Source organism: Acanthopagrus latus, chromosome 3 (assembly GCF_904848185.1).
Source record: "Acanthopagrus latus isolate v.2019 chromosome 3, fAcaLat1.1, whole genome shotgun sequence".
NCBI classification, from domain to species: domain Eukaryota; kingdom Metazoa; phylum Chordata; class Actinopteri; order Spariformes; family Sparidae; genus Acanthopagrus; species Acanthopagrus latus.
In genome coordinates this window covers 25,122,509-25,145,911 of record NC_051041.1, presented here as the reverse complement: position 1 = coordinate 25,145,911, position 23,403 = coordinate 25,122,509, and the positions used below count along the sequence as shown (strand labels likewise).

Sequence of the window (23,403 nt, the reverse complement as noted above, 5' to 3'; positions counted from 1 at the left end):
GCCTCTCCCTTTTTTGATTCTGTACAGTTTCTGTGTGTGTGTGTGTGTGTGTGTGTGTGTGTGTGTGTGTGTGTGTGTAAATGTATTTTTACAGTTAACTCTTAGTAATAGCATTTCTAGCACCATAACAGGTTGTTCCATTTAAAGGGAATATAAGAAACCTTGGGATGTTTGTGAGGAGGGCATAATGAATCCAAACACATACAGCCATAAGGTTTATCCCATCTTTATTGAACAGGAAGCCTAATCAATATGGCTGAGTATAGCCGCCGGTGTCCAGGATAATAGGTGTATTATCTGAAACAGCTCACGCAATGTGTCGCTCAGCGTGTCGCTCAGCGTGTCAGTCGCGTGTCTTCTACTGTAAGGAAACAATATTGATTTTGCAAAAATAATTTACAGTTGTTACTGTTGTTTATGTCACTGTTGTGGGCAGAACACATTTCAGTACTAAGTATTTTAGTCTTTTGAAGGAAAGAAAAGTGTCATGTCATTAAACTGGAATGTCATGTTTCTTTAACAAAAAATGCATGTCTTAATTAATTGTAGTGTTAGCAATTTAGATTTTTATACATGTTATTATGTTCATTTTACACATTAAAGCTAAATAAAAATATAGTTCACTTTATTTGCCCAGTATTTTTTAATTTGTGAATTGTTCTTTCAAAAAAAAGTGTTATTCATCATTAGTAATTCCCACACTGAAGTATTGCTCAACTAATCTTCAATAAATACATTAACTATATGTTACCATCGTGGTGAATGGTGAAAGGTCAGGTTTATACATGTAAAACACAAAACCCACCTCCAAATCTTCTTAGTGTCATACCATTCACTAAATAGTTGGCAGGCATAATTATATGGCAATGACCTTAGTGAGTTTGTTTGCAGATTCTATTTAAAATACCCACAGGATAAGCAAGGGGGTTAATACACACAAGGTTAAAGGTTAAAGGGTTAGGATAGGAATCAGGGTTTACAGAATTACTCAGTCTTACACATGATGTGAGAATGTTTGTCATAAAGGCTTTTAATATTTTCTTGGAACTTTGTCTTCTTTAGAGTTGTTTTCTACTTGGTAGATTCTTAAAGATGGTATTTACTATAGGTGTGACAGACAAGGAGTTAATCTGTGACATAGCCACTGTATCTGCCACATCAAGGATTTGTGGAGAGTAAGATTAGAGTCCTACGTCGTCATAAATCTCTGCTTCCCAATTTGGCCAGGTGGTAGCGGGTGGGGCAGTTGCTAGGTGTTGTCTGTGGTCTGTGGACTTGGTGATAAAACGACTGTCTGTTCATATAGGGTCAACCTCTGCGGAGTAGGGACTTTTTTAGACCAGGAAAGTCTCACCTTTGGAAGTTTTGATGCTCTTTCTTAGGCCTGGTTTATCATTTTTTTAAGAACCTGCTTGTCTTTCTTAAGACAAGAAACTTTTTATGGTACTCGTCTGAGGCTCTACATGATGAACTACTGCTTACCTGACATGTATGAGATGCCTCATACTGGGGTAGGAGGCTACACAGTGCAGGGTGGTGGGGAGCACTGCATGTACCCAGGTGAGGGACACGGGTACGGACACTATGAACCCCAGCCACTGCACCATCCGCCCTGCATGGAGCAGGCTTGGCAACCCAGCCAGCACTACTCTTGTTCATATGCTGGTGGCCCTCCTGTTTTTAAGAGTGAGTTCTGCAGCATGGAGATCCCTCTTAGTCATTTTCATCATCAGCCAGAATATTTCCCTGAGATCAAACCTGACTTTTCACACCTGCAGTGGATGCAGGGGACGCATAAGAAAGGTATGGTGTCTGCATTGTGATTGTTTAGATCTTCTTAACGAAATGTTTTTTTGGCAAAGCAGAACTGCTACAAGTGCACCTTGACATTTATGGATTTGAATTAATTGATAACATTGTTTTGTTGGTAATTGGTAATGACTCATCCAATGAATCATTGATGCCTGAGATTTTCGTATTAAGTCTGATAAGCGTAAATCCAAGACTTAAGGCGTCATGCAGTGACATGCAGGACTTGTTGCATCTGGCGCTCAGTGTTTTACTGAGGCGGGGGTTCCTTATTGATTGCTTGTGAAGCAACAGAAGGCTGATGCAAGATAAATCATTGCTTTGTTAATAAATCCCAAAAAGTTATTGATCAGTTCGTTGACCTCTAGTCCTGGAGTCTGCCAGAGGTTAAGGCACTGAACTCATTAAGCTGAATCCCAAAATCGGCCAGGTGTTTAGTCAGTGATTTAACTAGAAGCAATTGTATGATCTGTTGAAGTTTGAGCTAATGAAATATTAGGTGTCAGCCCAAAATTTGATTAGCCCTGTGTGACGAAGCCACAGCATTTAGTCACCGATCTGCACACACGTTACAATTTGACACAAAGGAACAGTAGATATACTATATACAGTGTACATATAGCTTCTTAGCCTTCTCTTTGATCCCCATTTGTTTGTGCAGGGAAATGTCACTTTTCCCTACATGGAATGAATATATATATATATATATATATATATATATATATATATATATATATATATATATATATATATATATATATATATATATATATATATATACACATATGTGTAACATCATGAAAGTCATGTGAATTTTTTAGTTAATATTTAATGATCACAGTGAATTGAATCACTGTGATCATGAAAATTAGTTCAGGCTACAAATCCAGTCATCATTTGTCCCAATTATACCATCTTCTTTCTTCTCTTCAGGGTACATTCCAAGTTACCTGGACAAGGATGAACTATGTGTAGTGTGCGGGGACAAAGCCACAGGCTATCACTATCGGTGCATTACCTGCGAAGGTTGCAAGGTAACGCAAGCAAATCAGTGATCATTGTGGCTATTCAGTGTTTTTATTTCAGGCTCTTCTGAGCATGTGCCCATGTCCTCTGTAGGGTTTCTTCAGGCGGACAATACAGAAGAATCTCAACCCAACCTACGCTTGTAAGTATGAGGGGAAATGCATCATCGATAAAGTTACCAGAAACCAGTGCCAGGAATGTCGCTTCAAGAAGTGCATTGCAGTGGGGATGGCAACCGACCGTAAGTGTACAGACCACAATGACTTTATGTCTTGTCACTTCATTTATGTTGTGTCTGCTTAATTTATATTGTGTCTGCTTAATTTATGTTGTGTCTACCTTTTTTTATGTAGTCACTACTTCATTTACGTTGTGTCTGCATCAATTATGTTGTGTCTCCCTCATTTATGTAGTCGCTGCTTCATTTATGTTGTGTCTGCTTCATCGATGTGTGTGTCAGCCTTGTTTTTGTCGTGTCTGCTTTATTTATGTTGTGTCGACTTTGTGTTGTTGTGTCTGCTTCATCAATATTACTGTTTCTCCTGCTTCAATACTGTTGTCTCTGCTACTTTGATTTCTTTTGTGTCTGATTGTTTTGCTTGTGCATTCCTTGAATGTGTTTAATTGGGTTATCTGCCTGGCAATCACAGATCGAAATGCTGCCTTTTGACATCTGCATCACAGAGTTTTGAAAAAAAAAATTACAACACTATGGAGTGCTGGGAGTGTGCAATAGACATGTGTAAAATATTATTTCAAAATATTGAGTGATCAATTGAGAAAATAATTGGAAGATAAATAGATAATGGAAATAGTCACTGGTTGCAGTGCAAATGGACAGCATGGATATGATTGTGCTTTGGGAATTGATTTTATCCATTTTTGTGGACATTTTGATACATCACAATGAAGACATTTAGAAATGCCATTGGAATCTTTTCTTAAATTAACGCAACCAGTTACTTTCAATAAGTAAAGCAACTTTCAGTTATTTACAGCTACCTTTCAAGCTTGCTGTGAGTTTGACACTCCAAATATAGACTTAGACTATAGACCTGTCAGGACTCTTTTAATTCAATTGAATCTCAAGCCTGTATAGTCTACTGTATCATTCACTGATTGTAACTCTCATGTCATGTACTTACAGTATTATGCTACCACATATCACAGAAATTGACCACATTTTTCAAGTTTGAACAGTTCCTCAGCAGCATTGCCCTGTAGTTTCAACTGTATAACCATGCATCATTTCATGCTTTTCGCTTCTCCTCCTCCTCCTCCTCCCCCTTCCTCCTGTCCACTCTCATTGTCTTGCTTTTTCTTCTTCCTCTGCCCCTGCCCCCTCCTTCTCCCCCAGTGGTGTTGGACAACAGTAAGAGACTGGCCAAGCGGAAGCTAATTGAAGAGAACCGGGAGCGTCGTCGGAAGGAGGAACTGCAGAAGACGGTGTGGGACCGAATGGAGCCCACACAAGAGGAGTGGGAACTCATCCGTATGGTGACCGAGGCCCATATGGCCACAAACGCCCAGGGCAACCACTGGAAGCAGAAGCGGAAGTTCCTGGTGAGATATCCTCCTCTTCCCTCCCTACCAAAGCCTTTAATTGTATTTATTATCCTGCCTTATCCACTACACCGCCCCCCCCAAGCCCTCACAGACCCCTTCCATGTCATTTCCTCTGTGTCCTCCACCTGTGCCTCCGACACAACCACTTTTCCACTGTTCCCTGTGTTAATATGTCCATGTGTTTTTTGTATCTCCTTGTAGAGTGGAGAGAATTAGCTGGACGATGGAGAAAAGTGTGTTCCTCAAGGCAGCAACACTAATTTATATTGGAACATGTTCTTGTCTTTTTGATGTCTTACCAAGCAATGATCCTAATTGACTAATACTAATAACTTGCTTTTTTCGTGCTGTTTCATTCTTCTCTCTTTCTGTTTGTAGCATTTGATTTCCCACCTCACTTTTTGACTAATTTTGTTGTTCTTTTCTGTAAAGTCTAATTGCTCTGTCCAGATTGAAAGTCTGTCTCAACTGTTGACTTTATCTTGGGTTTCTATGGCATAATCAGTATGAACACTTGACACTCACGTGAAATTGAACTGACAGGCTTTTTAACGGGTGTGACAGAAGAGCGGATTTGTATTTCTTCAAGGTTCTCATTTGTTGTGGAATTTTGTGGTATACTTTTGAGAGGATCGAGAAAGGACATTTGTTTAATTTGAGAAAGTCAATTTAATGGAATACAGCGGAATCTATTTCACTACTTATGGCTTTCATCGCGTTATCTGGTGGTATCCAGCCAAACAGTGCTGTAAAGTAGTGTTCACGCCTTTAGGAAATGTAATAGATTTTTTTTGCCATACTGGCCGTATAGTCGTCCTTTATTTCCATTAAAATAATGCATTTTGGTTTCATTGATGGCCGTCTGAGTGTTTCTTAGGACCTATGAGATCGTCGTCCTGAGCCTGACTCTTGCCATAGAAACCCATCTTTGATTTCTGTTTTCTATCTGCACTCTTTCATCTGTCCTCAGTTTAACTTGTTTTCTTTTTAGTTGGCTTGACATGGGCTCTTCAGTGAAACTTCACGATTCCTGTTGATTATCCAACAGGTCGAGGAAGCTATGCTTCTTAATGAAATAACATGTAATTTATTCTATACTTCTGACCAGAGTGCAGCGGGGGTGAAGGAAACTAAGGTGAGACACTGCAGACAAAAACATTTGTCATAATAACATCACCAATATCAACATTACAGCATATATTAATTCATAGTAATTCACAAGCATTACACATTTATTATCTGAATGCTACATGTCTTTAGTAATGAATCTCCATTTTTACAAATTTACATCACATTGCCAAATCAAAAGTAAACACTTCACACACCTTTAAAGTCCTCTATTTTTGTATTTGGCCATTTATGCTTTACATTTCCTTATCTTATCTATGAACTTTTTTCAAGACTGTTTTTGATAATAGAGAAGGTTCAGCTCGCTGTTTTATTTTTGTTCAGCATTGAGATTATTCAGACACTGACCTTTTTCTCTTGTTATTTCAGCCTGAGGAAATTGGTCAAGCATCCATGGTCAATCCCCCTGAAGGAAACAAAGTGGATATAGAAGCCTTCAGTCAGTTTACAAAAATTATCACCCCTGCCATAACCCGAGTGGTGGACTTTGCCAAAAAACTGCCTATGTTTTGTGAGGTAAGTGGAGCTCCTTATTTGACAAGTTACATAAAATGTAGAGCGGTCTCGATGCTCCCTTGATGGGCCTCAGTGGAGGTCGGACACCTGTTTGTTTACTAGAAGCTGCAGTGATATTACAGTAGATTTACAGTAAAGCAAACTATATACTTGGCAGATAATAGCTTTTCAAAGACACATCAGCAACGGAATAAATGTGTCCTGATAAGTAATACGGAATTGCTCTACAAATACACTAAGATATGTTTGAGTTCATTTAGACTTAACAGTGTCACCATTACATAGTTTTGCCAAGCACTGACACATATTACATTTCTTTTATGGGTATTTAATATCATATCACAATACATCACAAAATAAAATATTTATTTTATGTTCAGCTAAGCCATTAATTAGTTCTAATTAACTAGAATATGATAGAATTAAACACTTTCTGTCTCTGTCAATTTGGTGTCAAACAGTTCAAGAAAATCCTAAGAAATTCACATATGTGTAAAAACTCCAAAACTCAACTCAAAAATATAGTAATCTCTTCTGGAACTAATTTATTAGCTTGATTTCATATTCAGATACAAATATTATTTTACTAGATATAGTTGCTCCAAATTATAAATATGAGAAGCTGTAGAGGTCAGCTAACTTGATATATAGTATTAGTTAGCTAGCAAACAACTAGCTGCTTATTTATGCTAGTTTTCAGAGTAGACACACAATTTACTGGTGATTTTTACATTGAAAGATTTAAAGTTGTTGTCATCCCCTGGTTTGAGTTGTATTTAAATCAGCTGTTTTAAATAGAAAAGAGCTGTGCATGTCATGGCTATTCTTCGGCTTACGAAACGTATCTCTTCTTCCTTCTAATCAGCTGCCTTGTGAAGACCAGATCATCCTGTTAAAAGGTTGCTGCATGGAGATCATGTCACTGCGAGCTGCTGTTCGCTATGATCCCGAGAGCGAGACCCTCACGCTAAATGGTGAGATGGCAGTCACACGGGGTCAGCTTAAGAATGGAGGCTTGGGCGTAGTGTCAGATGCCATCTTTGACCTTGGTGTGTCGCTGTCGTCCTTTAACTTGGATGACTCTGAGGTGGCTCTTCTACAGGCTGTCATCCTACTTTCATCCGGTAAGCACCTGCTGTCCGGACTCTCATCCCAAGAGGCTTTCTCTCTTATTTTAGCACATTAATGTATTTGTTGCATTATTGCATGTCATTTGTTTGCCATCTGTTTTTTCTTCTAGGAGGCTAGCATTGAATTAAAAATGCTAAAAATAAATAAATAAATAGGAATATAAAATAATAGAACCAAAATTTCAGACTCATTCTCAAACCATAAAAGTCAGTTGTGCCGCTGTCTCAAAAGCGCTGTTATCTTTATTCACTCTTACACAGACTGTATGAACAGTATTTTTCTGACATGAAATCCATAAAAAAAACCTACAGGTCAGTCAATTAATCTCCATAATTGTTCTGAGGAGCTTTGTCCAGCTAGCTTGGTTTTGGCTCCACTGCCATTTCTCTGTGTGACGCTCTGCATCTCATTGAAGATCAATAATGTTCTGCTGTGTGTTGTATATGTAGTCATGATATGGGCATTGCCTGCCCATCTGTCTTGTCATGTGACATACTGGCCACTGGGGTTTAATCAATATATTTTTTCAAGATTAGAAGGTTGAAAGCAATATTTCTAAATGTTAAATGTTGATGCTATTGATATCTAAAGTTAACTATCAGAAAAGCTTAATTCAGTTAAATTAATATTTACATGTCACCGTGTATATTCATCTAAATAACAAACCAGTATATTTATTAGCTAACATAGTGCAATTACATAATTATTGCTGGCTAACCTAATGAACTAATAATAAGGGAAATGCTGCAACATTTACTTGATCCTATGTTTCAGGTTTAAGAACAAATTTAGTACAGTTTGCTTTCCTGCAGCTTTTTCTTCTGTTGAAACAAAAGCTCATTTAGGATTTACTTGAGAGACACCCAGTGATTGCATTCATAAGGTTGTCCAAAGTATTGATACCTATATAATTTTCCAATTCCCCCTTTACATGTATTCAGTAGTATCAAAATCTATAAATAAAACTGTTCTTAAATCTGATTTTCGCACATATGTCAACATAAATTTAAAAATTGTTGGTATGTGGTCAGTGACGTGTTCTGCACCAGAACTGTGTTTAAATTGTTAATTAAGAAAGAAACAAATCCACATTTTTATTATTTTTTTCTTGGTATCAAAAGAGATATTGAGTATCATTTTTTTCATAAAAGCATTGTATCAAGTTTTAATTTCTTGTTTGTTCAACTTTACATTCATATGAATTAAATTACGTTGGAAATTGTGAAAAGTATCAGGTATTTTTAAGGTTTGTTCTAACTTTTTATAGTTTTGGCAGTCATTTCTATCACATATAACATTGTAATCACCACAGTCATATTTGATGTCAGGCTCACAGTGAGATCACTAAAGCAAAACAAGACAATAAGCCACTTTAGTTGAAGGATGAGTGTAATTTAGCCCACCTGAGATGATGTTGATAAGCCCACATCCCACATTCACAACTATGTTAAGTAGAGTACATGAAGCAGGAAGACAGTGATTAAACAATGATGGATGCTCTAAATGGACTACTTGGTAGATAATTTTACCATTCACCTTCATAAGAAATGGTTTATTACAACTAATTGGGTTTATCTGTTGCTCTGGCCATCAGTTCTGTTAGTTATGATCACTCAACAAGTACCAGCTGCCAGTTGATTGGACAGGTTGTAAAGAAACCACCGATTTAGTTTAGTAATTTGGAAAATAACATGAAAAGGGAACTGCAAAATTATATATATTATTATAATTTACAGATTTAGCTCCTGGTTCAGACTTGTCCTACTGTGTTCAGAGATTTCAGTAGTTGATTGGGTAATTATTCATCTGAGCTATGAAAAGACAACACAATTTCTGATAAATGATTCCTTTTAGTCAGTATTAATAGTGTAGATATTTCTACTTGAAATCCCTGCAGTACACTAACTATTAACATTGTCAATGTCTTCTTGTTATCAGATCGGTCGGGCCTGAGTAGTGTTGAGCGAATCGAACGCTGCCAAGAGGAGTTTCTGCTGGCCTTTGAACATTACATCAATTACCGCAAACACAAAGTGGCACATTTCTGGCCCAAGCTGCTAATGAAGGTGACAGACCTGCGGATGATCGGTGCCTGCCACGCCAGCCGATTCCTCCACATGAAAGTGGAGTGTCCCACCGAGTTATTCCCTCCTCTCTTCCTGGAGGTCTTCGAGGACTGACCAATGGATTTTAATGTATGTGTGTATGTTTGCGTGCATGTATGTGTACGCATACATCAGTGCCTGGGAACCCTGGTGGTCTCAGGGGTGCAACCAGCAGAAGGCCCGTCACAATGAACTTTTTATTAGCACTACTGAGTGTCACTTCATTCCATAGTTTAGGAGTAGCTCTCTGGTCTAGTTTGGATGGAACCATTCCTTACAGTGCGGGTACATGTGAATAGTATTTTGTTCTCTCTTTTTTTATGTTTTGTTTTGTTTTGTTGTTGTTATTGTTGTGGATATAACCTCTCACCTCGGATTTTAATATAGACATTTTTTCTTTTTTGTGTGTTGATGATTGTACAGTTGTCATAATGGTGATTTTATCAACATTTGTTCATTCATTAGAAACCATGCAAATGTTGTATTTTCCTTCCTTTATGTCGAAAAACTCAAAATGGCTGCTCACCTGATACACAAAACAAAACATTGTTAGTGATCCGTTAGCCTTTCTCCCACCTGCTTGACTTTACTGGACCCATTAGTTTGTTAACATTAACTATCATCTATCTGGTCAGCATCTGAACTGTTTCTCACCATCTTATTGTGACATGACTCTCTAACAGCAACTCTTATTCTAATGGACAAAAGCTCACAAGACTTTGTAAGTATCATGGTAGCCACACATCACAATGTAGTAGTGCTGCATTCCAGAGATGATGGAAAAATCTGAATTTATGAGAAAATCTAAAGGCAGAACTCTGCGTAAGAAACTGTGTTGCAAGATTTGCAAAATCACCATTCTGAGAAGCTTTACTTGACATCATTGCTGCATGGTGATATACATTCTTAACACTGTGCAAAAGCACTGAAAGCTCATTGTAAATCCTAAAAATCCAAGTTTGTTTTTCAGTAATTTATGACCATAATTCTGCCTTTTGTGTTAAGTAGCTAAACAATTTTGAAATTATAGGAACACTGACTGCGTCTTATGTGCTGAGCTAACTAATTAGCAAACATTGTTTCATACCACAGAAACATTAGCAGGTTAATTACAACAGCATACAATGGCCATAGCAGAAGAAATACAAACATAATAAAAGGTGACATTAAAAAAAAAAAAAGTTGATTTTTAAACCAATTTTGACATAAGCATCCAAGTGAACGTCAAGAATGTTTATCTGATAATGAAGTCTGAAATATGCAAGCAACTCTGCATTTATTGGAGAAAAAACACATTGCAGAACATCAAACCAAACTCCATTAAAATATCTGTTAATTTAATCACAAGATTTCCTCAAGTTCTAAAATGATCAAGTCCACATTACAGTTTAGGTTCAGTCCACTAAGAATTCCAAATCTAGATTGTCAGAGAAGTGACACACTCTTAGTGGACCTACAGGAAGCGTATGAAATATTAGGCTAACAAATTCTTAATTTTCAAAGGGCTGCTTCTTGAATATTAACAATGCTACGTTGAGGAGTGTGTGCATTTACAAGGAGATAAAGGGCTTTCATCATATTCTAGTAAGTGTTTATGTTTGCCAGAGACAAAATAGAAAAGAGAAGGAGGCCATGTTTAATGAGTCACAGATTTAATATGTGTGTAAGATTTTTCACCAAAACTTTATGTTTAATAGAGCTTCTCACCAACCTCTAATAAAACTGATTGTTTAGAGCTTTTGATATAAAAGAATGCAGTAAATTAAATGATTGGCAGAAAATAATCTTCATTTATGTCTCATTTGATAGTTTATTGAATATCTTTAGATTCTAAATGATTGATCAGACAAAATTACTAAAAAAATGAAGTTTAATAAAACAAGCAATTAACTGATTAACCAAGAAAATAAACGGCTGATCGATCGATAACAAAAAAAAGTGTTGCAGCCCTTAATAAATGCATCATTTATAAGCCAGTACTTGGAACTGTTCAGTTAGCTGCATAAAAAAAAAAAAAAAAAAAGACGTTCTTCACAAAGACAATCTTCCTTGTGTTCATGTTTCGTTTTACAAACTGGACCACAGAAACACACAAAGGTTGTACTTCCAACTGACCTGCTAGTAATTCAGATTTCCAGCATTGAAAGGAACGCAACAGTAGCATGAAAACGAGCTTGTCCAAAATTGCCAGAGACTGGTCAGGACAAACTAAAGCACATAATGACAGTGATGTCAGAAAAAGACAATCATAAAGTACTTGTTTTTGTGTATTAATGCCACATGCTGTGCCAAAACCAAGTGAATGATGCCCTCCTTATTGAAACCCTGCTGGGCTTTCATAGCGATACCAAGACTTGACTGGTTATGCAAGTGCATGCCACTCACACTGAGTCCTTGACTCTTGTGTTAGTCCACATTAGCAGCTTCTACAATACAACCTATGAGTTTAAAATATTCATCTCGGATTTGTTGCCGCACTAGTCCCACGAACATTGTATTTGTTTGTTGTTGTTTTTTTAAAACTCCCTGAAAATGGGAGACTGTATGTTAAAACAGTGACATCATGGTGCTATGGTGGGTTGGGGAAATTGGTGATTCAACTGTATTGTTATTAACATGCAGATAGGAACATTGTCGGTTTGTATAACAGCCCACCACCCTCTTATGATGGCATGCATATACACTAACACACAAACATGCACATATACAGTACATACAGTATACCTGTATGTAAACTGTGCACATGCACATAAATGCATATATGCATGTGCCTGGATAAGATATGGGTCAGACCCCACCACTGTGACCAACTGGTGGGATGTGGAGACCCAGACACAGTATGATTCATCATCTATCAGCAAGGTACACTGAGAAAGCTGGTGAGATAGTGAAAACGTAGCGCCCTTTCCTTTCTTATATTTTAGACGCTATGTTCTCTCTGTGTTGTCGTTCTAAAAGCCTCTCTATGGTAATGTCATTTGCAATGTGACAAATATTTGCTTTGTATATCTCGCTTTTACAAGCTTCACACTACTCCTCAAAGCAGCTTGTGTTTTTTTCTCTTTTTTGTGAAGTGATGCCTTTTATCAAAGCAATAGACTTGCTGCAGTGTTTGAATGACCCGGACCTCACACACACACCTCACAAAACTGTACAGACTCAAAAATAAATGCACAGACAATCAGAGGGAGAGAACTGATGGGGGTATGGGCACCCAGGCTCAGGCAGCCAGGTTGACAGGCCAGGCCGTGCTGAGCTAGAGCCATTTGGAAAAGTAATATTGGCCACGTTTACATGCACCCCTGTTGTCCATAGTCCTGTTGAAGTCGTTGCCATGTTAAATTATTGATACCTTGTGACTGAGGCTGCCAGGTGTCATTAATAAACCTGTTGATGAGTAGTCCTGGTAGAAAACACACAGTAAAAATCAAAATGATCTCCTACTTCTGATTGATAGATAAAGTGACCTAAAATGGCGTGTAAACATCAGTTGACATAGGCAACGACAAGAATAATGAAAAATGGGAAAGGAATTCTTTCAACTATCAATAACCATGGGCTGGCTGCACAAACATGAATGAAATAACAAAAAAAGTTTGGTCACTTTTACTTCTGCTCTGAGACTTGTCCTTGGCCCTTTTCAACCAAATAGTCCTAGGAACTTAACTCAGGAACTAAACAAGGACCTAAAATTCACTTTGGTGCGTTTGTGTTTTCATTGCGTCTTAAGAACTATGAAGATCAGACCAGCTAATTAAATTAGCTAATTAGACCTGAAGAGCATTAAAAGTACAATGAGATGATAATGCTACCATCTGCTTGTCTTTTGTGATTTCCTGCTACATGACTGTTTGATGTTCTACCTTAGTACAGGACCACATTAAAAGCTAACTCTCTTACCTCTTTTTTGAATTTTTATAGAATTTTAGACTAGTCTCAGGAATTCGGCTGCATTACTTTGTTAAACATCAAAAACACTGAAAGAAGTTCCCAGGCTAAGCCCCAGTGACCATGCTTGCTTGCCGACAACTATATATGTGTTGTAACAGTTTGAAGGCTTTTGTTTGACCAGACAGTGACATCAGAACTTTAACTCCATCCTGATAGGCTGGATTATTAATACGTGCTACCTCAGGACTAGGGAACTTTTTAGATGGCGTTAACACAAACTGGAACTATGTTCCTAGGATGGAAATGCAAGTAATGTTCCTGGAATACCGGAGTTCCTGAAAATATTCCTGGGTTCCTGCACAGGTAAAGGGCCACAGTGAGAGGTGAGAAACCTGCACAAAATAAAAATGTAATCAATTCAAAGATTTAATTGATTCTTTTTTTTCTTTTTTGCCACTAAAGGGCATACCACCACCAAGCAGATGGACACACAACCCTGACTTTGTTGGCTAGATGTTTTCAGCTTTCTTCACCAGCTAGTTAGTAATTTGTGTGTTGGGTGTTGGGCACTTGACAGGTAGTATATGGGTACTGATAAGAGTGGTGACACTTAACTATACATTAAACTACTACTGTACACTTTAAAGTAAAACAGTGAACTCAAAAGAGAGGTATGAATTGTAGGAGGCGACCACTTTTACATTAAACATGTATTGCCATTAGCGATCACAGTCTACCCCGTGAACTTCTCCACTGTTTATCCCCCAAAACACCACAGGGTACATTCAGCACAATATCTTTGACATATTTCCATTGCTTTCAACAGCTTTCCTTTAGCTGTTGCAAATAAAGGTTTGCAGAATAGTCCATACATCTCCTCTAGTGAACTTGCAGAGAGGAACTAAGGCTGAAGGTGCGTGTTGACCTAAGGATCAGCAGGACCAATAGCTCCCAATTCCTGCTTAGCTGCATGAAATTAAGTTAGACAACAAATCTATGCTTATAGATTTTCAAGAGTAAATGTGTGTAGGTTTGTGAAGTTGAAGAATTTTCAGTCAAAGTGACTTTTAGTTAGTTTTAAGTCAAAGTTCGTCTCAGTTGGGGACATCATGTCTCTTTTTGCAGCCAGCCCTGGTTTTATGAAAGTCACAGTATGAATTTTCATTGTTAATGGTGTTTCAGGAGAGTCGAAAATCCTACTTGACAGAGACAACAAAGCATACAGTTCAAAAGTTTTCTCAAAGTTTTCATAATCATAATGAGGTAGTAAACGACATTACAGGAGTGTTCTTTAATCATGACATTTCACTTTAATATTCAATAGTTATAAATTGGTTCTTACAAATGTGGTGCAAACTAGGCTACTGCCCATTCACACAACTGCAGATCTGGACCTAGCATTATTTGTGAGTGGTGTTTGTGGTGACCTGATGAATGTAAGTCTAATATCCACTCTCCTTTAATCTCTGTCTTGGTCATCAACAACGTCTGAGAGAAATATCTTGCTTTTTACCTGCTTCTGTTTGTGCTAGATCATGCTCACCAGCTAGCTGCTCACTTTGTGTACTGTTTGAGGAGGAGTTCGCTATAGTTGATTTATCTGAGCTTTGTGGATGTTGAAAACAGCCACCTAGTTAAGTAACTGATGAGATAGAACATAAACAGTAAACTTGTAGGCTATAAAACCAAAAAAGTTACCTAAAAAGAGACTCAGATGCTTAATCACTGCAAGTGATCCTTAATATTACAATAAGTAATTTGACTCATTGTTATAGGGGTAAGAAATGGCCCACTACAAAATTCATATTCCAAAATAGGGGGCATATCACCCTGAGATGTGTATGTGAGAGTTAGAGTATCACCTCTTAAGGCACAAAGTGGATAAGGGCTAGCTGATTAGCATGCTAACTTCTATAGATATCTCTGCAACACAATACACATATTATACAAAGAACTAAAGTAAAATAAAAAAATGAATTTTTGACCAGATTAGATCAAAATGCAAATTCACATAACCATTGCAAAACTTTTTGTAGTCTAAGAAACTAATGTTTGTTTTTTGTAGAGTATGTACAAAGTGGTGTTGATGGCCGTAAGAATATGTTGGATTTTTACACCTCACACATCACGACCATAATTACTTGAAATATTATATGCACAGAGTTGTTGGTGCATGTAAACATAGTCAATGCTGACTGGTGTTTAAGTAAATGTTTACTGTTCCTGAAGAGGTGCCAGTACGCTGTTATCTCTCCCACGAGTTGTTACTCTTAAGGTTACTCAGTTACAAACCAATAACAAGAGTTGCACCATAGAAAAGCTATTTTACAGTACAAAGGAAAAAAGGATGTATATTTTCAGACTGCAGATTTTTTTTACGGATGTTATTAGCATTAATATGAACATTATATTGTTTCGCATAGTTTGAAAAATACAGTACAGTAGAGCAAGAGCTCTCAAATTCATTTCCATGTCTTCAAAAAAAAACAATGAGCAAGACATTATGAATCATAAAAAGACACTTCAATTAGTGCATTAGTTCTACAATAAAAATTTTAAAGAAATGTTACTGTAGCTGGACCTCGCTGTCAGTACAAAGCAGCATAGCTACACATGAACATGTGGGGACAACTTCTTGGTCAAAGTATAACCAGCATCAGAGAAAAAGTTATCCACCATCAACAGAGATTTCTCTCCTTGTGTGTTTGAGTGTCCTCTTGTTCAGATCATCTGTTCAACACATACTGGAAAACCGTCACAGACAGAAAGGGAGATTAAGTGTCAAAATGAGATGCTGCCTTGCAGCTTGGTAACATTGTCTAGTAATCCATTGTCCAGCTCTGGAAAGTGCTTTGACATGAGTGTGGAGGAGCCCAAGTGGAAATGATTTTAAGCTCATGACTGATGATGATTGCAGCTACTGTGAATTGGCTCTTGAAAATAAAGATGGTTTTGAGAGAAGTTGGTTTTGTGTTATTATTTTTGTTACAATTTAATATTCAGTCAGAAGTTCTTGAATAGCTTGCAAATGACATTAATTTAATAGTGCTAAATTACCTTTTTTCATGCTTTGGATTTCTGCACAGTAGACTATCAGGGCATTTTAATTGTCATAGCTAATTTCATAATTTAGGCCTTGATAATCTGCTGTATCTTCAGAGTTTGGGGATCAGGATGGGAATGTTTTCCCTAATGTTTTCAAAAGCTTAATTTTAAAAAGTATTTTAAAAAAGTTACATTATTTCTTAAGAATCATTCACAACACTGCGTACTGATTAGTTGTTACAGAGGCTTTATTCATTCAAATAAGGTGTTGCCTTGTCTGACAGTGCCTGTATCCCAATTCAGGGGCAGCATCCTTCGGAGTGCGCATTTGAAGTGCAATTACGTCACTACACCATGCGAAGCCTGTCCCAATTCAAAGGATCCTCCCATTGCGTCCTCAAGTGGTGCAGATCTCACATTTAAATGTAAGTATTGGGTCTATACTCATTTCACCTTAAAAACATGTGTGACTGTACAGTTATTTTTAACACTATTTCATTTTAACACTGGACCTCAAATCACAAAATAACATAAAATCAGAGTAGGAAACTTTTTTTTTTCTGTGAAAACCACAAGTATGTTTAACGAACCAATTGTATTGTTATAATGCAAATATAAATTGTTTTTTTAAATTGTTTTTGTTGTTTGCTAAATTTGTGCATACGTTTTTGAAATTTACAGTTACATGTAACTATTTACATTTAAATGCAGGCAATGCCTCAGGCTCAGGGCTCCTCAGCTCATTCCTGCCTGTTACACATTCAGCTGTCTCCTCATTGTTTTAACTCATAGCACAAAAAAACGACTACACACTAAAGACACTACACTAAACGCTATATAACACACTAACTATACACTCCAAACAGGCTATATGTCACAAATCTCTCAACTCTCAAAACTCGCTATCTCTGTCGCTGTCTGTATCACCCTCCCACAACTTCCCCTGTTCCTCAGCAACCAAACTTGCTGCTTGTGGACACTTTTGTGACAAAAGCCCATTTTTACCGTCTCTTCCTGCACCAGACAAAAAGCAAACGTGACAGCAATGTTCACGAAAAAGTGTGGCGGACATTATTTACCTTAAGTCCGGTTTTGGATATGCTGGCGCGTCCGTCAACTCAGGAGGTGGGGCGCGGGGGTGGGCTAGCAGCTAGCCGATTCCACTTTGTTGTACTCCCATATCCAGATCTTCTCAGACCCGAACGGACTCGGTCCGGACTCGTTTAGTCTCATTAATCCACAACAGTCAGTTTAGATGCACAGAACGGGACCGAACAGCCAGCAAAATCCCGGTCCAGCTCGCGGCGCAGCAGGAATAAATCCGCTTGCTTCTTAAGGTATGTCATTTGGGTGAGCTCTGCAGTGATTGGCTCTGGTGCACACGTGGCTATGGTGTGCAGTGATTGGCTCTGGTGCACACGTGGCTATGGTGTGCAGTGATTGGCTCTGGTGCACACGTGGCTATGGTGGCTATGGTTAACAATGCAAGCAGAATTGGTAAATCTTTTATGAAATCATTTATTAGCGGTATCATTTTAGTCCAAACAAATGCAACATTGCACACCCTTGAACCACGCGGCAGCAATGTTGAAAATCTCTGGTCCGTCTGATCCTGACCTGCAGAGATATTTGAGGCACATATACACAGACACACGGACAGACAGAGATTACTTGCCTTTATAGAGAGATATACACAAATGGACCAAGATGAACAGATTTAGATCAGCTGTGATCTAGTTAAATGTTTGAATAAAGAGCTAAGTTTATGAATATCCTTGTGATGATTAAGACACATGATAAATAATAAATGGCCGACTTATCAGTCCTGATGCCACTTTTTGTAAATCTTTACACCCCTGTTAATGTGATCTTGTGCTGACCTTTTCTCTTGCTTCTCTCTGTGTTGTGTGCAGGGGAAGGTTGAGCCCCAGCAGGCCTAAAACAAGTGGGACCATTTAAAGAAGAAGTATAAAGCAGCTGCAGGTTTAAATGTTGATCTGGAAACTAAATGATATTTGTTTTACCCATGCAAGTTAATAAATAATTTGCTGAAATTTGCTGACGTGACTGATTTCCACTGCCTTAGGATTGCTAATATCCAGTGTCACAACCTGGCTCAACAGTATTTGACAAAAGAGGGAAACAGGAGGACAGGAGGACAGGACAGGGTCAGTGGGAGCCCCCATGCTGCTACTGGGTCCTAGTTTGTCCTCATGAATGACGTGTTAGGACAGAGGCCTTCCACTGCCCCCCACCCGCATCCTAACTGCCTCCATCCCTGAGGACACACCAGGGCCAAGTGACCAGGAGGAGGAGGATGATGACGTTGAGGAGGAAGCGGAGGAGGGAGGATGAAGGGGGACATGAGGCTGCAGAGAGGATGGAGAGGCTCTCCCAATCCTTAAATTATTTCTGCTGTTATTTAGTTAATTTATGAGTTCTTTTGAAATGATTTGTTCATAATTGTTCATTTTATATAATTCATGAAATAAAATATGGTTCTATTGTTACACGTTGTCTATTCCATTCAGTATTTACAACTTAAGTCCAATTTATAACAGCAAACGGCATCAAGTGCCACTTTTCCGGGACAACAAGGGATTGAATGTTTTCTTTTATTATTAACATCTTAACATTTACAACTATTTACAAAATTACAGCATAAATAACTATTTACAGATTAACAAGAACAATATTAAAACACTTACAGATGATATACAGTAACAGGTTGAGCAGGAGTCCCTGCAGTGCTGCTGGGCTGGATGGGATGCCACAGTAAAGACCCTGGTCTCAGTGGGACATCATCTGGGTCGGTACTCAGGGTGTTTGGGGTCCAGTCTCCTCTGTCCACTACATCGTCCATCAACCGGGTCTGCAGTTCTGACTCAATCGACGGCTGCGGGTGTTTGTGGGCTGCCGCGGTCTTCTCTGTCCGTCCGTCCTCCGGCTGACAGTACTGTTGTGTAGGAACAGTGAAGTTTTTGCACCTCGAGTACCATGCAACATGTAAGAGATAATGCCCTACAAGGTATCCATAAACAGAAGTTAATGGACGACGCGGAGGCCTAAGAACCGTCCGACGCGCAGCCTTTAGTCAGCCGTTACTAGCAGAGACAACCATGTTGCTGCTAATCACTGTGTTTGCAGCAGCAGGGTATTATAATTCATTACTTGTGTTGTTGTTGTGAATGTAAGACAGGCTGTAACAAACGATATATATAGCGCAATTCATTACTTATGGGAAACATTTCAAGAGCAACAGGCTTATCTCCGAGCAGCACAGCACAAGGGAGAAGTGGGTGTAATGCGGAAGACGTAGCTGGCGCTGGAGCCAGGTCAAACCAACCAATAGAATCTCTTCTTTCATCCACCAGCGTAGGCCCCGCCCATCAAGTGCAGTTGAATTCACAAGCAAAGCAAAGAGGACTGATTTGCAAACAAAACTTTGTAACTCACAAGCAAAGAGGACTGATATGCAAGCAAAATGGTCATATGTTTTTACTTACAGACATTAGTTTTGATTAAAGTTGAAGAACTATGTTCTCATATTTTTTTTTTCAAATGCAACCCATTCTCAAAAAAAATATATGATTGCCACTTACTCTTTTTTGCTCTCAAATCTCTTTTTCAAATCTATGTTATTTGATTGAATAATAAAGGAACACAATTCTCTCCATACACTTCATTATTGCTACAATTTGTGTTGCGTAATAAAAATGTTATATATTCGGGAGGCCTAGCCCTCCTTCATCTTTATGTTGAGTTAGTATTTTAAATTGAACTGTTTTTTATTATTCCAAATAAAAATTTCAATCATTTTATTCCAAATATTAAAGTAGGTCTCTGGTCAAATAAGAGGTAATGCTTGAAATAAGAAAAGAAGTTGCGGAAGTATCATCTTTTTAATCGTTTCCACTTTACTATGTATTCCATCTGGTATTAATTTCCACCTATTTAAATCCTGCCTTATCTTTCTTTCTAGAGTGCAGTAGTTGTTTTTATATAGTTCATTCAAATTTGTACTAATGGAAACACCTAAATATTTTATAATCTCTGTGTCCCATTTAAACTTATAACATTATTTAAAAACTTGATTCATCTGTGTTCCAATACTGAGGGATTCACTTTTATCTTTGTTTATACTATATCCTGATACTGTGCTATATTCTTCAATCTCATTCAGTAAGTGTTGTATTGCACTTTCCGGCGAGGTTAGATAGATAATTATATCATCTGCATATAGTGCTAATTTATGTATTTCTTTCCCTATCTTCATCCCTTTAATATTTTCGTTCTGTCTCATGGCTATTGCCAGCACCCAAATATATACAGCAAATAATAACGGAGAGAGAGGAGCTCCTTGTCGAGTGCCTCTTTGGATGCAAAATTTCCTTGACAGGGTACCATTTGTTTTGACTGTAGACACAGGTTTACTATAGAGTACTCGTAACCATTGGCAAAATGTCTCATCCATACCAAAGCTCTCTATAATTGTTTCAAACATAAAAGGCCAGCTAACCAATTCAAAAGCTTTTTCAGCATCTAATGTCATCAATAAAGGCTCTTCCTTCTCTCTTTGTGCATAATCAATTATATTCAGTGTTAGTCTAATATTATCAGCCAGGAGTCTTCCTGGGATAAATCCGCATTGATCGGGATCCATTATATCTGTAATTGCATCTTTTAGCCGGTTCGCTAATACTGACATTATTATCTTATGATCTGTGTTAAGTAGTGATATAGGTCTATATGATGCACATTTTGTGGCATCTTTCCCTTCTTTATGTATTAATGTTACTATTGATGATGACCATGTTTGAGCCCACTTTCTTGTATCTCGTGCATGTCTGTATGGTTAAGCAGCAGACTTAATCGATCTTTAAAAACTTTGTAAAATTCATTGGTAAAACCGTCGTTACCTGGAGATTTCCCATTTTGCCCATTTTTAACCCCTGTATTTGCTTATGTACCTCTTGTGCCATTATTGGTTTTGTTAACTTTTCGTTATTTACTTGTGTTACTTTTGGTAGCTCCAGTTTTCTTAGATATGCCTGAATTTGTTCACGATCTGCACTTGCCTCTGCCCTGTACAGTTTTTTGTAGTAACTAGCAAATTCTTCTACGATCTGGTCCTTGTCAATTATTATTTTAGCATCTTCTGGTTTTAAATTTGTATTGTGTGCTTTCTTCATTTGTTTCTTGAGTTTATAAGCCAGTGTTTTAAAGGACTTTGGCCCACCATCGTAACTTTCCTGCTTTGTAAACGTCATTAACTTTTCAATCTCAAACGTGTATTTTTTATAATTGTGTCTGTTTTTCTTGTAATTGTAACTTATCTTCATTGCTATTCATTTTACTGTGTCTATTCTGTATTGTTTTTATGTCCTCAATTAGCTGTTTCTCTTGTGCTCTTCTTGTTTTTTTTTCTAGTTGAGGAATATGAAATAATATATCCTCTCAAGACTGCTTTGGCTCCTTCCCATAATGTAATTGGATCTAAATCCTCTGTGTCATTTATTTCCACATAATCTTTTAGTTATTTTTTTGTTCATTCTATGAACTCTAGTTCCTACAAAAGTGAGTTATTCAGTCTCCATAAGCTCTTACCCTTACTAGTTTGTAATGATATTGTCAGGGAAATCACTGCATGACATGTTTATTGAGCTGATGTAGCATCAGCAAAAGTGAGTTATTCAGTCTCCATAAGCTCTTACCCTTACTAGTTTGTAATGATATTGTCAGGGAAATCACTGCATGACATGTTTATTGAGCTGATGTAGCATGTTTTAACTAGCGTTACATTTTGTTTATACATAAAGAAACAGTCAAGCCTATTATAGATTGAATGTCTCCCAGAGTAGCAGGTGTATTCCTTTTTTATCTGGATTTAGCTCTCTCCGTATATCTACAAGTCCCAACTCAGAGCATGCTTTCCTCAGTAGGTTTAAGTCCCCTGCCGTTATTACCACTCCCTTTGTCTTTGTAGCTAGTAAATCTATCAACTGTACCATAAGTTCTGGGCCCGTGTCAGATGGATAATAAGTTTTCAAAAAATAAATTTACAATCCTTCTATTCTACCAACTACTAAAACATATTTTCCTTCCTTATCCATATAACAGTCTTCTAGTTCAAATCTTACATGAGGTTTAATTATTACTACTCCTCTTTAATTTTTCATGTTTCTGTTTTTCCAAAGGGAGTTTCTTGCAAGTAAACTATGTCTGCTTTTTCTTTCTCCATCTCCAACAAAATCTTTTTCCTTTTTATGACATTATTTATACCATTGAAATTCAGAGATATTACCTTTAAATCACACATGAAACAGGTGACAAGTCCTTGGAGAAACTATCCTTTGTATTCGTCTGATTTTATTCGACTGATGTACTCCTACAGAGTGGTGTAGGCAGATGTATGTGTATCCAGGTGCATATGCGTATATATATGCATGCATAAATGTATGTGCATGGACCTACATGTCTGTGTATTTAAGTTCCATTGGTACCATCCCAGGCACAGGGGAATGTACACACATACTTCCACACATATGTCCACCGAACTCCACTTCTCAACACACACACATACTCTCACATGTACATACAAAAAACCCCAAAACAACCGCTTGTATTTCTTATTTTAATTAGAGTTAATTTAATTGCAAATTTTTAACTGGGAGAATACATACAATAAATTAAAATAAAACTCCCCCCCCCCCCCCATTCCCCTTCTTTGATTATAGTAAACTGTTTTTCCCCTCTCCGTTTCTGAAAAAACAATACTGAAAAAGGTTACTGTTGGTAAAGTAATCCATCAGAAATATAACAAAGAGACAAGCCAATACTCTCAGGCAATACAAGGATTAACCAAAAACTATTCTTCCATATCTCAATTTTTCTCTTTAACCAAATAAACAAGTTAATTTAACATAAGCTATTTAAACCAATAGTTTCCCATGGGATGTCTCCCACCATCTCCATCTCCATGGGTAAGTTAATTACTCCAAACTGTTAGCTAGCTAATAATGATAATATTGATAACATTACTGTGGGATCAATAACAGGTTCACCTCACCACGATCCTCTCAGCCCGAGATAAACCAGGGCCACTTCTCTTCTTCCTCCACAAGCAGGAGAATTAAAAGAAAATCAGGAATTCCTGTAGCTCAAACAGATCTGACAGTCAAACTTT

General features: G+C 37.6%; 1 protein-coding gene across 11 annotated transcripts in view; it reads left to right on the top strand.

The window, feature by feature from the left end:
- thrb (thyroid hormone receptor beta) overlaps positions 1-16,133 on the top strand; it is a 163,433-nt gene extending 147,300 nt beyond the window's left edge. For 8 of the 11 annotated variants that reach the window (XM_037093494.1, XM_037093490.1, XM_037093493.1 and 5 more), the window contains 7 exons: positions 2,743-2,843; positions 2,929-3,076; positions 4,193-4,398; positions 5,450-5,536; positions 5,899-6,045; positions 6,911-7,169; positions 9,115-16,133. In XM_037093494.1, the coding sequence (XP_036949389.1) occupies positions 2,743-2,843; positions 2,929-3,076; positions 4,193-4,398; positions 5,450-5,536; positions 5,899-6,045; positions 6,911-7,169; positions 9,115-9,356 (1,190 nt within the window). In that variant the 3' untranslated portion in view covers positions 9,357-16,133. Of the gene's footprint in view, positions 1-431; positions 1,804-2,742; positions 2,844-2,928; positions 3,077-4,192; positions 4,399-5,449; positions 5,537-5,898; positions 6,046-6,910; positions 7,170-9,114 lie in introns of those variants that run through there. The other 3 variants (XM_037093499.1, XM_037093500.1, XM_037093498.1) reach the window with 3 other exon arrangements.
- Positions 16,134-23,403: the final 7,270 nt, after the last annotated feature.